The sequence below is a fragment of the Cucurbita pepo genome, chromosome LG04 (genome assembly GCF_002806865.2).
Source record: "Cucurbita pepo subsp. pepo cultivar mu-cu-16 chromosome LG04, ASM280686v2, whole genome shotgun sequence".
In the NCBI taxonomy this organism is placed as follows: Eukaryota; Viridiplantae; Streptophyta; class Magnoliopsida; order Cucurbitales; family Cucurbitaceae; genus Cucurbita; species Cucurbita pepo.
The window spans coordinates 6,286,051-6,303,692 of NC_036641.1; the positions used below are offsets into that span (position 1 = coordinate 6,286,051).

At 34.3% G+C, this 17,642-nt stretch overlaps 3 protein-coding genes across 6 annotated transcripts; 2 read left to right on the forward strand and 1 right to left on the reverse strand.

The window, feature by feature from the left end:
- Nucleotides 1–5,704: 5,704 nt before the first annotated feature.
- Nucleotides 5,705–7,100, forward strand: LOC111792528 (aquaporin PIP2-7). The gene is made up of 4 exons (XM_023674046.1): nucleotides 5,705–6,118; nucleotides 6,200–6,495; nucleotides 6,578–6,718; nucleotides 6,805–7,100. Exons 1-4 carry the CDS (start codon nucleotides 5,833–5,835, stop codon nucleotides 6,922–6,924), a joined length of 843 nt encoding a protein of 280 aa, XP_023529814.1. The 5' UTR covers nucleotides 5,705–5,832; the 3' UTR covers nucleotides 6,925–7,100.
- Nucleotides 7,101–8,757: 1,657 nt separating this feature from the next.
- Nucleotides 8,758–11,714, reverse strand: LOC111792455. Of its 2 annotated transcripts, XM_023673941.1 has the most exons (4): nucleotides 11,593–11,714; nucleotides 11,010–11,161; nucleotides 9,777–10,036; nucleotides 8,758–9,701 (listed from the first exon to the last, which is right to left on the reverse strand). In XM_023673941.1, the coding sequence occupies exons 2-4, from the start codon at nucleotides 11,137–11,139 to the stop codon at nucleotides 8,892–8,894; spliced, it is 1,200 nt and encodes a 399-aa protein (XP_023529709.1). In that variant the 5' UTR covers nucleotides 11,140–11,161; nucleotides 11,593–11,714; the 3' UTR covers nucleotides 8,758–8,891. The 2 variants fall into 2 exon arrangements, with proteins under 2 accessions (XP_023529709.1, XP_023529710.1); XM_023673942.1 differs by lacking the exon at nucleotides 11,593–11,714 and having other exon boundaries at nucleotides 11,010–11,586.
- Nucleotides 11,715–13,586: 1,872 nt separating this feature from the next.
- LOC111792422 (transcription factor ABORTED MICROSPORES-like) lies at nucleotides 13,587–16,773 on the forward strand. Of its 3 annotated transcripts, none has more exons than XM_023673879.1 (9): nucleotides 13,587–13,688; nucleotides 13,941–14,055; nucleotides 14,209–14,370; nucleotides 14,449–14,527; nucleotides 14,604–14,672; nucleotides 14,794–15,522; nucleotides 15,688–15,978; nucleotides 16,093–16,269; nucleotides 16,429–16,773. In XM_023673879.1, the coding sequence occupies exons 2-9, from the start codon at nucleotides 13,967–13,969 to the stop codon at nucleotides 16,651–16,653; spliced, it is 1,821 nt and encodes a 606-aa protein (XP_023529647.1). In that variant the 5' UTR covers nucleotides 13,587–13,688; nucleotides 13,941–13,966; the 3' UTR covers nucleotides 16,654–16,773. The 3 variants fall into 3 exon arrangements, with proteins under 3 accessions (XP_023529647.1, XP_023529646.1, XP_023529648.1); XM_023673878.1 differs by having other exon boundaries at nucleotides 13,593–13,842; XM_023673880.1 differs by having other exon boundaries at nucleotides 13,595–13,714.
- The last annotated feature ends 869 nt before the right edge of the window (nucleotides 16,774–17,642 follow it).

Below are 17,642 nucleotides of genomic sequence, written 5' to 3' on the forward strand. Positions count from 1 at the left end.
GAAAAAAATAATAAAATTAAATAGATAAAAGGGCATTCCAACATGATTTTTTTTTTTTTTAATTTACAATTAATTTGATTTTATATTTAAAGATTTATTAAATTTTATTAATGTTGGCCGGTGGGTAAATTTTATTATTGTGTGGCCCAACTGGTTGACATTTGGACTTCATATTGGGCTGTAATGGTCCAATGGGCCTATTTCCTTTTTTTATTGGACTTCATAGGGCTTTCTAATGGGCCCATCTATCAAATCTTTTGGTTTCAATTTATAATTTTTTTTTTCATTTTTTTTTGTTTCGATTTATTTTTTCACATATTTTTAGTGGATCATTGATCCCTGATATATTTGATTGAGCGTGAAACGACCCAGATCCATCGCTAGTAAATATTTGTCAACCCAAATCTAAATATTGTCAACCCAGAACTGCTAGCAGATATGGTTCTCTCTGGACTTTCCCTTAAGGCTTTATTGTCACTTCCCCACTTTCCCTTAAGGCTTTATTGTCACTTCCCCACTTTCCCTTAAGGTTTTATTGTCACTCCCCCTCTCAGTTAACTGAGGGTTTTATTGTCACTTCCCCTCTCAGTTAACTGCCACTCAGTTAACTGCTTTTGGACTTTCGCTTTATTGTCACTTCCCCTCTCAGTTAACTGCCAGATATGGTTCTCTTTGGACTTTCCGTTAAGGCTTTATTGTCACTTCCCCTCTCAGTTAACTGCCAGCAGATATTGTTCTTCTTGGACTTTCCCTTAAGGCTGTATTGTCACTTTCCCTCTCAATTAACTGCTAGCAGATATTGTTCTCTTTAACTTTCCCTCTTAGGACTTTCCCTTAAGGCTTTAAAACCTTTGCCAGGAAAAGGTTTCCACACCCTTATGGAACTTTTTCCCTTTCGGGTTTCCTCTCAAGGCTTTAAAACGTCTGAAAGGTTTCCACACCCTTTATTTGTTCTCCTCTCCGACCAAGACACCCTTTTTTTGTTCTCCTCTCCAACAACCAAGGTAGACATTCCGTTTTAAAATCATTTAGAGGATTTGATAACTGTTTTGTTTTTTTTTCTGTTCTCCAACAACCAAAGTCGGACATCACAAACCGTTTTGTTTTTTTGTTCTCCTCACCAACCAAAGTGGGACATTTTCAAAATCATTTAGCTATGATTTGATAACAAAATGATTTTGCTAGGATTTGATAACTGTTTTGTTTTTTTGTTCTCCTCTCTAACGACATCAAGTTTTAAATCCTTTTGTTTTTTGTGCTCCTCTCCAACTAACATGAAAAGTCACATTTTAAAATCATTTAGTTATGATTTGATAACTGTTTTGTTTTTTAAAAAATATGTTTGTTTTTTATATTTCCCTTAAATTTTCATTTTTTTAAAAAAGGCCATTTAGATTTAAGTCAAATTAAAAAATTTAAAATTTAATTTTTTATTTTTAGATTTTAAAATTTAGCTTGGTTTTGAAAAAAATTTAAAATCACATTTATACCCTTCACCTTTAAAAATATTTTAAAAAATATATTTTTTAATTATCATATTACAAAATATCATAAAATTCACTAAATATTATCTATAATTGGATAAAATTATCATAAATAAACTTTAAGGTTAATTTTGTAGGATTTTATTAAATTACGAGGGAATTAATTCTAATATTTCAAAACAAAAATTAACTTTTCTTTTTTTTTTTTTAATAATTTAAATTAATTTTGAAAAGAGATGACAGCTGGAAAGTAAGGAGATAAGGATGATGACAAGGCCACCTTTTGGAATTTTTCTTTTTTTAGAATTGGGAACGGAAATCAAAGTTTTAATATTTCCTTTTTCCTTTACAATTTCCACGTCATAATTTAATACAAATAATATTTTTTTTTAAATGTGAATAAAGTGTTAATGTTGATAAATATTTCTAAATATATATATATAAACAAAATTAATAAATAAATTACAATTTTCTATTATCGTAAATAAAATCTTGCAATTCTTTTTATAGAAAAAGTTTTATTTTTGGTTAAACTATTTGTATTTTTTAATGACGTAAAATAATTATTAATATTTTCCTATAAAGTTTTTGAACATGTGGCATGAATATTTAAAATTTTATTTTTTATATCGTAACATATATAAATTTCATCCTTTGATTTTACTCAGCTATTTGGCCGCATCCTATCTCAATTGACAAAATTTATTGACACGGTAAAAATATCATACAAATTAAGGTTATTCATATGATCCCAAATAATCTAGACTATCGAGCCCAACTCTATCCAAAGTTGAGTTTAAGTTAAATCATCTGAAATCTCATATCGGTTGGAGAGAAGAACAAAACATTCATTTTAAGAGTGTGGAAAATCTCTCCCTAACAAACTCATATTTTAAAATCGTGAGACTGACAGCAATATGTAACGGGCCCAAGCGAAAAATATCAGCTAGTGGTGAATTTGAATTGTTATAAGTCGTATTCAAAATTTTCATTTAATTTGTTNAACCTAATAAACTCGAAAATAGATCTACAACCTATTATTATAAATATTTAATTTTTATAGTAATTTATAAATATTTGATATTTAAGTCTAACCCGATCATATTAGTTAATATAATAGATGTTGTGGATAATGAAATTATTTATATATATATATTGTATTTTTTTAAAAAAAAATGGAAAAAAAGTAATTATAAATTTATAAAATTTATTATCCGATGGGAAAATAGGAACGTGGCATTAAAAGATGTGAGCAGATGGTGGGGCCCACATATGACGGTTGTCAGTTAGTCAATGGCTTTTATTTTTTTATTTTTTAAAAAAATGCAAAAAGACGGCGTAATGAATGAGATGACCGTTGCCGTTTGTCTTTCTCTATTTCGATTACGCCGTTTTCCCAACGGTTCAAGAAAGAATGGTCTAGAACGATCTCGACGGGATCTAGCCGTTTCCTCTATTTTCCTTTTTTAAATATAATTTTTTTTTAACAAAATTCAATTTCTACCTTTATTTAAAAGTTATATTAATAAAAATAAATAAATTAATTAATATTTATATCCATTTAAATTTTAACCCGATAATATAATTAGTTTAGATTTTATTTATTTATTATATAACTCTTAAAATTAAGATAAAATTACTTAATTTTTCTTAATTTAATTTTGTTTTATTACTCTAATAAATAGACTTTGCTTTAAAGATTCATAACCTTTCCTCATATCTAAATACAAATGCTTACTCATTAGTCATTATAAATTGCTATATATATATATAAGATTTAATTATAGTAAAAAAAAAAAACTTTGTTACTAAAGTAATAATAATAATAATAATAATAATTATTATTATTATTATTTTCATCCTTTATATTCATATTTAATTTATGAATATCTTTAAATTTTAATTGTACCCATTGATTATTTTAAAAAATTTTAATTTTGAAAATTTATGAATATTTATTTTAAATGTGGAATTAAATGTAAAGTATATTTGAATTTTTTTTAAAATTTAAGGGTATTAACGTAATTTTAAAAAATTTAAAAGTGTTTTTGGATTTTTTTTTTTTATATATTTTTTATTAAAGGGTATTATTGAAATCCTTTTAAAAGTGGAGAATATGTTTTAAATAAATATTAATTATTTCTATAAAAAAATTAATTTTTATAATCAGATAAAATTTCCTAAATAATTTTTATAATTTTATAATCACAATAAATGTGTTTATCGTACCAATAACATTGTCGGATTACCTTATCCATAGCTGAGTGGCGGCTGATTGGATAATCTTGTAAATAATTAATTTTAAAAGATCAGAGTGGTGAAGCAGCATCATCCATCATACTTATTATTCCACTCAATACTTTTCTCTTTTTTTTATTAATTAATTTATAACTATTAAATATTTTATTTATTCTGTTGGATAATGACAAACTAACCAAACCAATGCCAGACACGTTACCGTCTCTTTCCTCGTTACTAATAATTAATTAATTAATTAATTTTGGCTGAAAATACAAATTTGATCAATACTTTTAATCTTTAAAACCAAATTAATAATAACAATAATTAATGAAGAAAAATCTTTGTTCCTATATTATTATTATTATTATTTATTTTCTTTATAAATTGGCATGCAAAATAAAACAAATAAAAAAAACTTGGCTAACAAATAAATTACCCTTTTTTATTATAATAATAAGTTATTATTATTATAATTTCATTATTATTATTATTATTTTTACGGTTATATACTATTTAAGTTGTGATGTTTTTTTATTTGCTTATAGTCATATAAAGTTGCTTTCTCCAATTCTTTCAAATCGTGAATTTTCTCTCACGTTTTCTAAAAAAACATGATTCAAGGATTGAACATACGTCGACGTTTTTCGCGACGTGTGAATTTCTCACGGTTGACTTGTTTGCTAGGTTAGAACAAGTGTTGCAAAATTGTTGTCCCGCGTATTGTAATTGTGTGATCGTGACAATGAGCTCGTTAATTGAGTTGAGTCGACATTATGTCAAATGAACCAACAAAATAAAAATCAACAGGAGAATCTTATTTCGCAATGCAATATATTCAACTTTGATTGTGAGGAGGAGAGAATGTATATTATGAGCGAGTCGTCGTTTCTGCAGCAACTTTGACCAACAATGACAATTGGATCTTGCGAGAGCAGATGACAACGCTCGAAGGAAGGTAGGTCGATCACTGAAGAAAGTGATAATAATTTTTTCATACATTTTTAGCCGCTTTTTTAGTAACTTTTATTCTCGACTTCAATTTAGTTTCTAACTTTAAGGATCAATAATGAAATTTTATCAAATTATAGGGACAAAAGTCTAATTTTAAAAAATTATAGGAATTAAATATTAATTTGCAATTTAACCCTTCCATTTATTATTAGAAAAAGAAAAGGATATAACGGCGTTAAAAAAGTTTTAACTGTACAGAAACAGCTAAAGGACAAAAAATAATAAATATTGATTTTTAATTAATTTTTTTTTTTTTTTTCAAAAAGACAGGATGTTACCGTTATAGAGCTGGAGGGAGAGGGTTTAGTTGGATGCCAGGCTGCCCCAATCGCCTGCCCCTCTCATATCATTACCCTCACATGCTCCCCTACCCTATTTTATTTATTTATTTATTTTAATTTTTTAACTAAATTTAATATTGATTTAATTATAACTCAATTAATTAAAAAATATATATATTTAATTATAAGTATAGAAAATGTCCGGTCGTAACATTTTTTTAAAATAATTAAAAAAACAACTTACAATTCAATTTGAAAATAGAGAGCTGAGTTGGGTGGTAAACTTTATTGGAATTGTTTGAGCCACTGATTCAACCAACTTAAAATCTTGGGTTAGTCCATGTAATAGCAGCCTGAGGCTACCGCCAGTAAATATTGTTTTGCTTTGTCTTGCTACGTATCGCCGTCAAGAGGTTCCCACACCACCTCTCCCTAGTAGACACACTTTTAAACGGTGAGACGAATGACAATACGTAAGGGGACAAAACGGACAATATTTACTAGTGGTAGGCTTGGACGGATACGAATGACAAGGGTGGAGTGTGAGATCACACACATTGATTAGAGAGGAACACGAAACATTCCTTACAACGGTGTAGAAACCCGAGAGGTTTACTTTAACAACAAAACCCTACTCCAAATACAAAATTCCAAAAATACCCCTTTGGTTTTTATCTATAAAGAGCATCCATTTCCCCTTCTCTTCACCTTCCCCTTCCCAAACTACTCTCACAGAAAACAGAGCAACAACCAGAAGCTTCCCCTGTAAAATTTCCCCGTCCTTTCGCCGGAATTTCAGTTCTAAGACCTTAAAAATGTCGAAAGAGGTGATGGAAGAAGGACAATCCGGCCTGAGAAAGGACTACGTCGATCCACCGCCGGCCCCGCTCATCGACGTCGCCGAACTCTCCCTCTGGTCCTTTTACAGAGCCCTAATCGCCGAGTTCATCGCCACTCTCCTCTTCCTCTACGTCACGATCGCCACCGTCATCGGCAACAACAAACAGACCAAGGTTTGCGACGGCGTCGGAATCCTCGGAATCGCTTGGGCCTTCGGCGGCATGATTTTCGTCCTCGTCTATTGCACCGCCGGAATCTCAGGTAACTCACGAAATCTTGATTTTCATTTTTTAGGGTTTAGGGTTTAGGGTTTTGTGGTTTTTATTTGCGATTTGTTTGCAGGTGGACACATTAATCCGGCGGTGACATTTGGGCTGTTTCTGGCGAGGAAGGTGTCGCTGATCAGAGCCGTCGGGTACATGGTAGCGCAGTGCGCCGGAGCAATCGTCGGCGTTGGGTTGGTGAAGGCGTTTATGAAGCATGATTATAACGGCCACGGCGGCGGAGCTAACTCCGTTCAGTCTGGTTACAGTAGGGGTACGGCTCTTGGCGCTGAGATCATCGGAACTTTTGTTCTTGTTTACACTGTTTTCTCTGCTACCGATCCCAAGAGAAGCGCGCGTGACTCTCACATTCCGGTAAGTTTCTTCTCCGACCACCATGGATCTTGGATTTTCATAACGAATATCGTTACGAAGTCATATTTGGTTCATTTTACAGGTTTTGGCGCCATTGCCGATTGGATTTGCGGTGTTTATGGTTCATTTGGCCACCATTCCCATCACCGGAACCGGAATTAACCCGGCGAGAAGCTTCGGCGCCGCCGTGATTTACAACAATGAGAAAGCCTGGAACGACCATGTAAGTCATCGCCGGCTAGAGATTTTCAATTAATATTTTCCGATTGTGAAATGATTTCTTATAACCCTTTGGTGGGATTTCTACAGTGGATCTTCTGGGTCGGTCCGTTCGTCGGAGCACTGGCGGCGGCTGCGTACCACCAGTATATTCTCCGGGCAGCCGCCATTAAAGCTTTGGGATCATTCCGCAGCAACCCCACCAACTGAGGAGAAGAAGAAGAATAAGAAGAAGAACATGTTTTAAATTATTCGTTATTATTTGTTTGGATTTTGTGTTTAATTTAATTTTTAATTTTTGTTTCTTAGTTTTAATTTTTGGGATTTGTAATATTTATGTTTTGTTCACGAGAAGATTCTAGTGGTTGTTGGCTTTCAATTTGTCTCGTTTCTTTCTCTCGTTACCATTTTCTACGAGATCCTTATCTCGAACCTTACTGGTTACTCCAACACTTAATTCACGATGAGCCCACCAATTTTCTAAATCAAAATCCAAATTCAATTTGGTTCACGGTTTAGCCTAATATCAGTCTGTTTGTGCTCGTTATTCGAATTGCATACTATGCTTGCTCTGTCCTCGTGAGCCTACCAGCCACTTCCAACACTTCGTTCATGATGAGCGCACCAAACTACGTACATTGCTTTCTCCTTCCTTGTGCTACTAACTTGAACCTATCGACCACTCCGATGCTTCATTTACGATGAGTCCACCAAATTATATACTTATATACTCTGCTTGCTCCTTTCTTGTGCTATTAACCCTTCCGATTGGCGACTCTAACAAATTTACGATGAGCCCACCAATTTCCCTAATCAAAATGGTTTGCCAAATATTAGTATGTTTGTGCTCGTGATCCTAACTATATATTTTGCTTTCTCCTTCCTCGGCTACTAACCCTCCTCTTCGAGATGAAGAAAAGGTGAAAAAAATGATAGTTTGAAGTAGCTATTTATATATATACACATTAAAATAAATTAAACTATATTTTATTCTCTAATTAAAAAAAAATTATAAATATATAAGTGAAATAAGGTTTATTTCGTATAAAATCATTTTAAAAAATAAAAAATAAATAAAATTTGTGAGAGCTTAGAACTTAGGATACCTCTAAAGGAGATGGTAAAAGCCAATAAGGTAAAGCCACGTGTACGTGACAAAAGCAGGGTAAAATGGGGAGGGAGAAGGTTTTTAAATTATTTTAAAAAGAAAAAAAAGTAAAAAGAAAAGACAAAAAAGCTAAAAAGAAAAGTTAGTTGGCGCCGTCCAACTAAACGGCAGAGAGAGAGAAGAATCGATATTTCAGGAAGTGGGCCCCACACTACTCAATGTTTACACGTCACGACAGCACATGGGCATGTGGGCCCCACTTCCACTTAATATTTTTAACTTTTTTTTTTTTTTTTTTTTTTTTTTTTTTTTTTTTTTTTTTTTTNAAATATCTCTTTTACATTTTTTTTTAATGCTGTTTATTTTTATTCAATAAAACATTATATTAATTCAAAATTCTATTATTAAATATTTATATTCGATTATTAATCATATAAACATTTATCATATGACTGTTGACACGAAAATAACTCAAATAACAAATAGTAATGTTTTGGTTTTTGAGTTACAGTTCGAAAAAGTATTATTTCTGTATCCCTAATTTTATCAAATTGGTATTATTTCTGTATCCCTAATTTTATCAAATTGTATCAATTTTTACCGTAAACTTTATAACCCACCCACCCGAGAATTTTCCACTAATTCCTTAGATAAATACTACAATTCATCCCTTCCTCTACACCCACACAAAGAAAAATCCATAAACTTACTACGTTCCATAATTTCCGACTTAACCATCAAGACGTCGGTGGCTTATCAGAAAGGGGCGTTGCAATACTTGATATAAAAAATGCTACGATTTAACAAGTTCAAAGCAATGAGAGTTTATGCTTAAAGTGAACCGTGGTAAGTCGTGATTCCTAACATGGCCCACGTGAAGAGAAGAAAGAAAGGAAAAAAAAAAAAAAACTAATAAGCAAGCATGGAAGTGGGAGATATCTCAAGCTACATGATATGCTTCATTATGCAATAAACTAATAAGATGATACACCTCATGACAGTTTGTTTACCCATTTAATTATGCTTACAGTTTTAAATGATCTAAAGGGATGTTATAATCTACTACTAATCATAACAGACCATCAGCGAATGATTTGGATCTTAAAGTTTGTACCTTGGAGTTCATCGATGCGATTAGTTCTTCCAGCTGAGATGATTCGAGCTCCAGTTCGGTTACTCGAGCTCGTGTTTTTGCTACTTTTTTTTTTGCATCAGAAACCTCTTGCTCTTTCAATGCCAAATCTTTCATTTGGAATTCTAGTTCTTTCTTTGTTGATTCCAAATTCCGCTCACAGTCTGCCTTTGCAGCTTCGGTTGCCCGATGCTGACTTCTCAGCTCGACCGCTTGGGAGATCTCATCGAGGCCACTCTTTAACCATCCTACGTTGATTTGTGACGACTCGACGTCCTTGACAATGGCTAAGAGTTCTTTTACTTTGGATTTGGTGAGTTGATGAAACTCTGTGGATTGTAATTCTTGAATCACATAGCACACGCATTGTAGATAGTACGAGCGCATGGAAACCGACTCCAATTTACAGGTAGTTGCGATATCGCCGTAGTTTTCGAAGATCGACGTCAAAATGGAGGAGAAGCTGGCTTTTACGTTGTATTTTCCCACTGGAACACACATCTCGGAATCTACAGATTCGATCTCTCCCTCGTCGTCACTGTCGTCTACTAGTGTTTGATCGAAGCCAGACAAGCTAAAGCTAGATTCACTAGATGGCTTTTGAGAAGCTTCTTTGGCAATCTTACCATTTGGTGTAAGTACCTTCTTATATAATGTTTCATGTTCTCCGTCCCCGTCCTCGTCTCCGTTCCTGTTATTTGTCATCCGAATCCATCTCTGCTTTGGAGCATCCTCTGGATAGTCAGGCTGTCAAGAAAAAGGATTGAGGGTTCAACATTTTGATGCAACAGTTAACAATTAGGATGAAGGTCAAAAAAGCACCATTATGAGACTTTCGTATGAAGGAATTCGAGGCGCCTGCTCGGCGTTAAGACTACGATCTTCGGAATAAAATCTTTTGGTAGGGGAGATATGACCACCATTTCTTGATTCTACATTCATCTTAGGAGTGATACGTGAATTGAGTGAGCGAGCTTCGGTAGAAACCGAGCTTGAGTAGCGTCCATCGTCAACTTCTTTCGGAGGCTTTGGTCGGGACCCCTTCTTCCTTCCAAAAGATTTGGAAATATCAAGCCAAGATCCTGCTAGCATAACAAGATAAAAAAACGATGAGCCAGAAGAATAATCATCAAGAGCATCGAAAGACGTTCGAGAAGAAACGAAGTCTCGTGCGATATTTCGTTCCATATCTAACTAAATGATCAATCAAGTGAATATCCAAATCTATCAAATTTTCATCAAGTCAGAGTATCAGCTTGATTGGCATTGTATAGTTAATATGATGCAATGAAGCATCTTTTAGTGGCAAATTCAATTGGCCCGACTAGAGGACACAGTTCTAATGTATATCCACCGTTAGCAGATATTGTCCGCTTTAGCTTATTACGTATCGTCGTCAGCCTCAAGATTTTAAAACGTATCTACTAGGGAGAGGTTTCCACACCCTTACAAGGAATGTTCGTTTTGGGAGAGGTTTCCACACCCTTACAAGGAATGTTTCGTTTTGGGAGAGGTTTCCACACCCTTATAAGAAATGCTTCGTTCTGGGAGAGGTTTCCACACCCTTATAAGGTATGCTTCGTTCTGGGAGAGGTTTCCACACCCTTATAAGGTATGCTTCGTTCCCCTCTCCAACCGATATGGGATCTCACAAACTACCCTCCTTCGGAGCCAACTTCCTCGCTGGCACACCACCCGGTGTCTAGTTCTGATACCATTTGTAACAGCCCAAGTCCACCGCTAGTAGATATCGTCTGATTTAGCCGTTACATATCATCATCAGTTGGTTTTAAAACGCGTCTAGTAGGGAGAGGTTTCCACACCCTTATAAGGAATGCTTCGTTCCCCTTTCTAACTGTGAGCTGTATTTTCATAGAAACGGGAACAATCCATCAAAAATTATATATCGAATGGTCTCGACATCCATCATAGCTATCATGTTCTTTTGAGATTAACTATTAACCACTCAACAAACAGCAGCATGGTTCACAAGAAAACACACAAGAGCTAATGAAGGAACAAACAAAAAGTAGTGTAAGCAAAGCGAGAGATTACCTTTAGCTTTAGACTTTTTATCCTTTTCTGCCTTGCTTTCAGCTGTTTTCTTTATGCAATATTCAGTGCATTCATGGAAGGGATTGGAAGCATAAATACAATCTGGGCGAACTTTTCTCCTTTCAGCCATCTCTTTCCTGAAACTTCACTACCTGTAAGTTTCACAGCATCAGAATTTCACCATTTTTGTCTTAAATCAGAGCTTTGTCACAAGGCTTTCTCAATTCAAACCGAAAATTTCCAGAAGCATCAAAAGAATAAGCCAAACTTCTAATCATCCAATACAAGAGATAGCAAAAGGAATCAAGTTCTCCAATGCTTTCATTATCTGATGAACAAACTTAAAGAAAATGAACACAAGAAACAAGTTCAGAACAAAGCAAGACACAGAATCCAACTAAAATTAGCGAAGTTGCTTATTAACCCAATGAATTCAGAGGAAACAAACTCAAACCCAGAAAAATCAAGCTCCAAATAAGGAGTCCCAGAAACCAAGAAATCGAAATTGAAAGCGAAATTTGCACAGAAAACACAGAGATTTAAGAACAAAGAACAATGGACGAATCATGCAATCGAGCCTCACTTGGATGGTATCGATTTGTTCTCTGTTTTTCTGAGAGGGGTTTTGAAAAATAGAAGCGATTATTGATATGCAAAGGTAAAGTTTCAAAGTGGCCACTAAATTTCTAACGCTGCCATTAATGGGTGTTCTGGGATGATGTTGAAACATCGACCAATTAGGTGAAACACGAAAAGAAAAATGAAAAAGTAGTCAATTTCTTTTGGAATTTTCCAATCCCAAAATTCCTGCAAACTGGGACACTTCACAAATGAAATCAAAATAATTCCTCATTAGTCACCAAAAAGTAGAAAGAAGTGGAAATTTAATGGCTGAAAACCTGTTTTATAGCTCTAAGTGTGGACTTATTCAACAGTTTTGAAATAATGGTTTGTCACTTTAACTCATTTGATTTTTAGATATTCTATTTGTGAACATTATTCTTTAAGAATTGAAAAGAATTATTTTAATCTGTATATTTTTTAAATATCTATTTTTCCTACATTTAGCTTAGATCAATTTTCGTTTATATACTTTCAAAATATTTGTTCCATTCCTTCATTTTATTTGTTGTCTCATATCTTTAATCACAGTTTAGAAATATAACTTTATATTATAAAGATATATATAATTTGTAATAGAATTTTTTTCGTAGAGACCAAAAAAAAAAAAAAAAAAAAAAAANAAAATAGTATTAAAACTATGAAAATAAAATAAAAATAAAATTTATAAGTCAAGCTCAAACAATCAGGCCACGAGGCTTGACCCATGTGGGCTTGGGCTTGGGCTTTATGGAAACAATTTCCATTTTTTTTTTTCAAAATTTAAATTAATTTATTTACTTTTTAATCAATACTACTTGATTATAATGTTGTAGATACACAAACTTAGAAAATAGAGGGAGAAATATAGTACTTTTAAAAAAATTATCATTTTTTAAAATTTCGGGTAAATATTCAAATATACTGCTTAAGAAAATGTAAAAATAAAATCGTAAAAAAGCAAGTATAACTTTAGAGACCGGAAACAAAGACGAAATCATTATCAATTGTAAAATGACGAGATAAAAACCCTAATTCAAACAAAATATGCAAACTTTTGTCAATGTGTGTGCCTACTTTGATATACAAAGCATGAAGATGTAAGCATTTTTGTGAGTACTTAAAATTGTTTACAAACAATACAAGCACATACTTAACAATGATGACATGTTAACAGTCAGGGTTGGGACAAGCTATAGAGTAGTTGAGAGTCATGAAAGAAGATGCAAAGACCGAAAAGAATGCATAAAACTTAGCAAGGCAGTTAGGGCATCTTAGCTCATGCAATCTGTTACTCCCATCATTACCAACTCATATATAGTTTTTCTTTCATCCCTCTCCCCTTAGTCCATCTCATAAGAACGAGCGGTAAAAAAATAAGTTAAATTACAAGTTTAGTCTCTAAATTTTTTTAACACTGACTACCTTACAAGACTAAATACTTATGGGTGACTGTAGTGAAGTATACTACGAAGGAAGGGTGAAAAGAACCTAATTGGGGAGTGAAATAGAACATGAAACGGTAAGCTTCCAAGTAGTGGGAGGAGATCAGGACTAACCGCATGCCTATCGAAGCTTCCAAGTAATAGGCAGTGGCTTAGTTAAAGGAATCCACCGAAGCCATAACGAAAGCAAGTCTTCATAGGACAATTGTTATTGCTTATGGACCCTAACATGGGTGATCTATCCATGACTAGGATGAAGTTTAGGTGAAGTTAAGTGGAGGTACGAATCAAACACAAAATTGAAAGTTAAAGAAGTCACAAAAAAAAAAATAATAATGTTTATATATGAGAGAGGTTAGAAATTTATAATTATTGGTGTTTGAAAATTCGTCTCATTTAAATATATATTCAAAATTAAAANATCCTAAAATCTCTCTCTCATGCATGGCCTGCAGTTCACCTACCGAAATTTGAACCAACAACCAATTGTATAAAAAGAAACAATTGTAGAATAAAAAAGTACTACTTCAGCTGATTGTTTGTCTTCTCTCTCTGTTACCAAAAGGATGCCAATAAAAGGTGGAAATTTGGTTGGCCCTTAATCTGATGATGGCTTATCAATGTACAAACTGAGGTGGGGCTTTGTCTGATAAGCTTTGGGTATATGAAGCCATTGCCCTGGTCTAGTAGTTAGCTATTGCTGTCAATTGAACTGTTTATGAAATCTTTATCTTTGTTTACTCTGTCTTCCATCATCCTTCACTTTCCTGTACATAATTCTTTTTTTAGTATGATTCTCTTAGCAAATCTATCTATCATTGAGAGAAATTTTGGCACGTTCCAATGCTATTTCTAACTATCTTCTGTCTTCTATCAATGAATGCAGGTGACATTAATCATAGTATTGTAATCATGCAAACCCTGATGGAGAGGCTAAGACCCCTTGTAGGTAGTAAAAGCTGGGACTATTGTGTTCTCTGGAAATTGAGCCAAGACCAGAGGTATAGTTACACAAACACATACTCTCTCTCCCCCAGCTTACTTCCTTTTTTGTCTCTCCATCACTCCGGAGATTCTAATTCTGTTTCAGCCTTTCAGGATCCAACCCATTTCTCTTTCACTCGATCACTGAAAAGCTTTCTTTTCTGTTTCAGATGTATTGAATGGGTGGACTGCTGTTGTGCTGGGACTGAGAACAATCAAAATGGTGGAGAAGAACACGTCTTTCCATGTAGGGACACCTTAAGTCCACACCCACGAGCCAGTTCTTGCGATCTTCTTGCTCAGCTGCCATGTTCAGTGCCGCTGAATTCTGGGTATTTCATTGATATTTATCATTCCACATACCCTACTTCCCTTCCTCATCTATCTCTCAACTTTTTCCTGTTGAACAGGGTTTATATACAGACATTGTTATCAAATGAACCTAGATGGCTACTCTTCTCCAATGGCACGGATTCAACCGCACTGGAAGTGAGCTGCATTTGAAGGGGAAATACTATCACACTACTATATCTTCCAGCTTACACCTTTTTCATTCTCTTTGCAGGAAACAATGGGGACCAGGGTATTAATTCCATTTCCATTTGGATTAGTGGAGCTGTTCGTTGCTAAACATGTATAGACTCTTCTAGTAATCTCATTCTTCTTTCGAAGGGTTCTATATATCTTTCAACTAAAAATATAACCAAACTGGGTTTTTAAGGACAAATTCAGACAGATTCTCTCTGTTCTTACAGGCGTCTGAAGATCAGCACGTCATAGATTTTGTTACAACTCAATGCAGCATTTCGATTGAGCAGGGAGCTATTATTAATTCAAGCAATATGGATACAAGTTTCTCTGTTGATGTAAATGCAACCAACGAAATCCAATCAAAGCCATTTGTAGCAGATCAGAATGTTGTAATAGAGGATCCTGAAAATCAATTTGAGGCACCAGGTTCAACCGCACCAACATTAGAAAATGCCAATGTGGGTTATGAAATCTCATTAGACAGAATCCGCCTCTGTAGTTCTCCTATGAACTTCTTGCAACAGTTCAATTATAGCTCAGAAAACAGAAACAAGAACGAAATCTTCCATGAATGTTCACAGGATGCATTCCATACTGATAAGCAGGGAAACCCTTACAAGTTTTCAGCAGAAAATGAGTTCCAAGAGGTGGATATAATGCAGGGGTCCTTAATGAACAACACATCAAACATTCATATGCAGTTCAAGGAGAACACTGAATGTAAGGAGCAGCAAGGGGAAGAAAAGGACTTGGTCAAAAATGAAAATGGAAGGTCTGATTCAGTCTCTGATTGCAGCGATCAGATCGATGATGAAGATGATGCGGTTGCGAAGTACCGCCGGAGGACTGGGCAGGGTCCTCAATCAAAGAACCTTGTTGCTGAGAGGAAGAGAAGAAAGAAACTTAATGAGCGGCTGTATAACCTGCGAGCATTGGTTCCCAAAATTTCTAAGGTGATCACCACTAAACCCTTGTTTGGATCACTGGAAATCATCAAGGAAAATGAAATAAAATAGCTTCCTTCGCACTTAAATCAGTTAACTCCTTTTCCTCACATAATTCGTTATAATTAAACACTTACTTCATCTTCTAATGAATAGCTTTTGTGGATTTCTCAGATGGACAAAGCCTCAATACTTGGTGATGCAATTGATTTTGTGAAGGAGTTGCAAAAGCAAGTCAAGGAACTCCAAGATGAACTGGAAGAACATTCAGATGATGAAAATGGTAAGATTGTAGTTACAGGAAACGATGGAAACAAAACTAGCGTCCAGCTACCTGAGTTTTTGAGCCAAAATGATAAAGCTCAAAACAGTTACCATATAGGAGTTCTAGGAAGTGGAAGCCTTTTGAAGCAAAATCATCAGGACACTGAAGGTACTAACAATGACAAGACACAACAGATGGAGGTATATATAAGAAGTTAATTTTAGGACAAAGAAACTGTGCGTGTCTGTACATGTATGTTTCCTTTTATAATACACCACAGATGCTAAAACAGAAGCAAAATTAACTAATTTCAGCCGCAAGTGGAAGTGGCTCAGATTGACGGGAACGAGTTCTTCGTGAAGGTTTTTTGTGAGAACAAGCGAGGTGGGTTTATGAGGTTAATGGAGGCCTTAAACGCTCTTGGGTTGGAAGTCACAAATGCAAATGTGACCAGCTATAGAGGCCTCGTATCTAATGTTTTCAAAGTTGGGGTAAGCAAACTTTTCATCTCCCAAATATTTGCAAGCTTTCCACAAATCCAAACAAGAAAATGATTCAGAAACTAGATCACTCCAAGTTTACCAAATATACTATCAAGTGTTGGTACAATTATTCGATGATGACTTTCTTGCCTAACATTTTGGTGGCAGAAAAAGGACAGTGAATTGGTTCAAGCGGATGATGTAAGGGACTCCTTATTGGAGATAACAAAGTACCCATGCAGAGGGTGGTCTGAAATGGTTAAGCAACCAGAGTGCAGCGTAAGCCGCATGGACTACCAGACCCACCCCCATACCCACCAGCACCAGCACCAGATCCAGCATCCATTTCTAGACAAAGCTATCAATTCACGCCTCCACCTCCTTGATGATTAATTAACAAATCTTCTTCCCAGCCAAGGCACTAATTTCAGACTATATCTATTTGTTTTCATTTCTAGTTCATAGTACACACACCACAATAAAAAAATAAAAACGATAAACACGCAAATTCCACAATCATGTTGTTTCCAATAATCAAAATCAATTACCTCCAAGTTAGCTCTGCTCTACATGAACTCAGATTATTGCAGTACATGAAAACCGCAACAAATTTACAAGTAGGAGCAGAAGGCGAGACTAAAATACCTTTAACTGTCTACACAAATCACAATAGCACAAATCCACAGAAAGAAGTAAGAACATCATCATCGCAAGTAGGTTAAATTTAGGAGAAAACCAAAGGATTCAGGGAGTTCTTCCAATTAGTATAAAGCCTCAATCCGAGCAGGATAAACCAATTCTATTGAACATTGCAGAAATGAAAATCAAATAAGGTACAAATCAAGAATATTCACAATCAGAAAATGAATCACTTACAACTGCGCAAGAAATAACGATCCGAAGGATTATGAGAAGCCTTGTGAGCTGCTAACCTTTCCATCCTAAAGGCGCGCTTCTGGTCTTAAAGAAAGAAAATGAAGATCAACGAAGTAACGGCACGAATTTGTATAAATATGTTAGCAATTTAGTTCGGATTAATATATTTTTAAAAAATTTATTAATATCAATAATTAATTAATTAATATATATATATATATATACATTCTCCCTGCCAAAAGTTATATACTCTGAGTAGTTATTATTACTCTTTCGAATATCTCTTTCTGCCCTCGTTTTTTAAAACCTTCTTCTTAAACCAAAATTAGAGGCTCGAACATACGTTGCTTGGCCATAGGCGACGCAAGAACAAATTGGCTTAGCTCATTTGTCGTTGAAAAGTGAGTGTTGCATAATCGCAAGTTCGCTGCCATCAAGAGTGCGATTGTGATATATATATATATATATATATATTTTCGAAAACTTTTTTAAAAATTTCAAAAATA

Bases quoted from the DNA above. Each gene is read 5' to 3' on its own strand.
- LOC111792422 (XM_023673878.1), top strand. From the start codon at position 13,773: ATGAAATCTTTATCTTTGTTTACTCTGTCTTCCATCATCCTTCACTTT. The intron at 14,371-14,448 runs GTATTTCATTGA...CCTGTTGAACAG, and splicing joins TCAGTGCCGCTGAATTCTGG to GGTTTATATACAGACATTGT. The intron at 14,673-14,793 runs GTATAGACTCTT...CTGTTCTTACAG, and splicing joins AGCTGTTCGTTGCTAAACAT to GCGTCTGAAGATCAGCACGT.
- LOC111792528 (XM_023674046.1), top strand. From the start codon at position 5,833: ATGTCGAAAGAGGTGATGGAAGAAGGACAATCCGGCCTGAGAAAGGAC. The intron at 6,496-6,577 runs GTAAGTTTCTTC...TTCATTTTACAG, and splicing joins CGCGTGACTCTCACATTCCG to GTTTTGGCGCCATTGCCGAT. The intron at 6,719-6,804 runs GTAAGTCATCGC...GGATTTCTACAG, and splicing joins AGAAAGCCTGGAACGACCAT to TGGATCTTCTGGGTCGGTCC.
- LOC111792455 (XM_023673941.1), bottom strand. From the start codon at position 11,139: ATGGCTGAAAGGAGAAAAGTTCGCCCAGATTGTATTTATGCTTCCAAT. The intron at 10,037-11,009 runs GTAATCTCTCGC...TTATGCTAGCAG, and splicing joins TAAAAAGTCTAAAGCTAAAG to GATCTTGGCTTGATATTTCC. The intron at 9,702-9,776 runs GTGCTTTTTTGA...TTTTCTTGACAG, and splicing joins CATACGAAAGTCTCATAATG to CCTGACTATCCAGAGGATGC.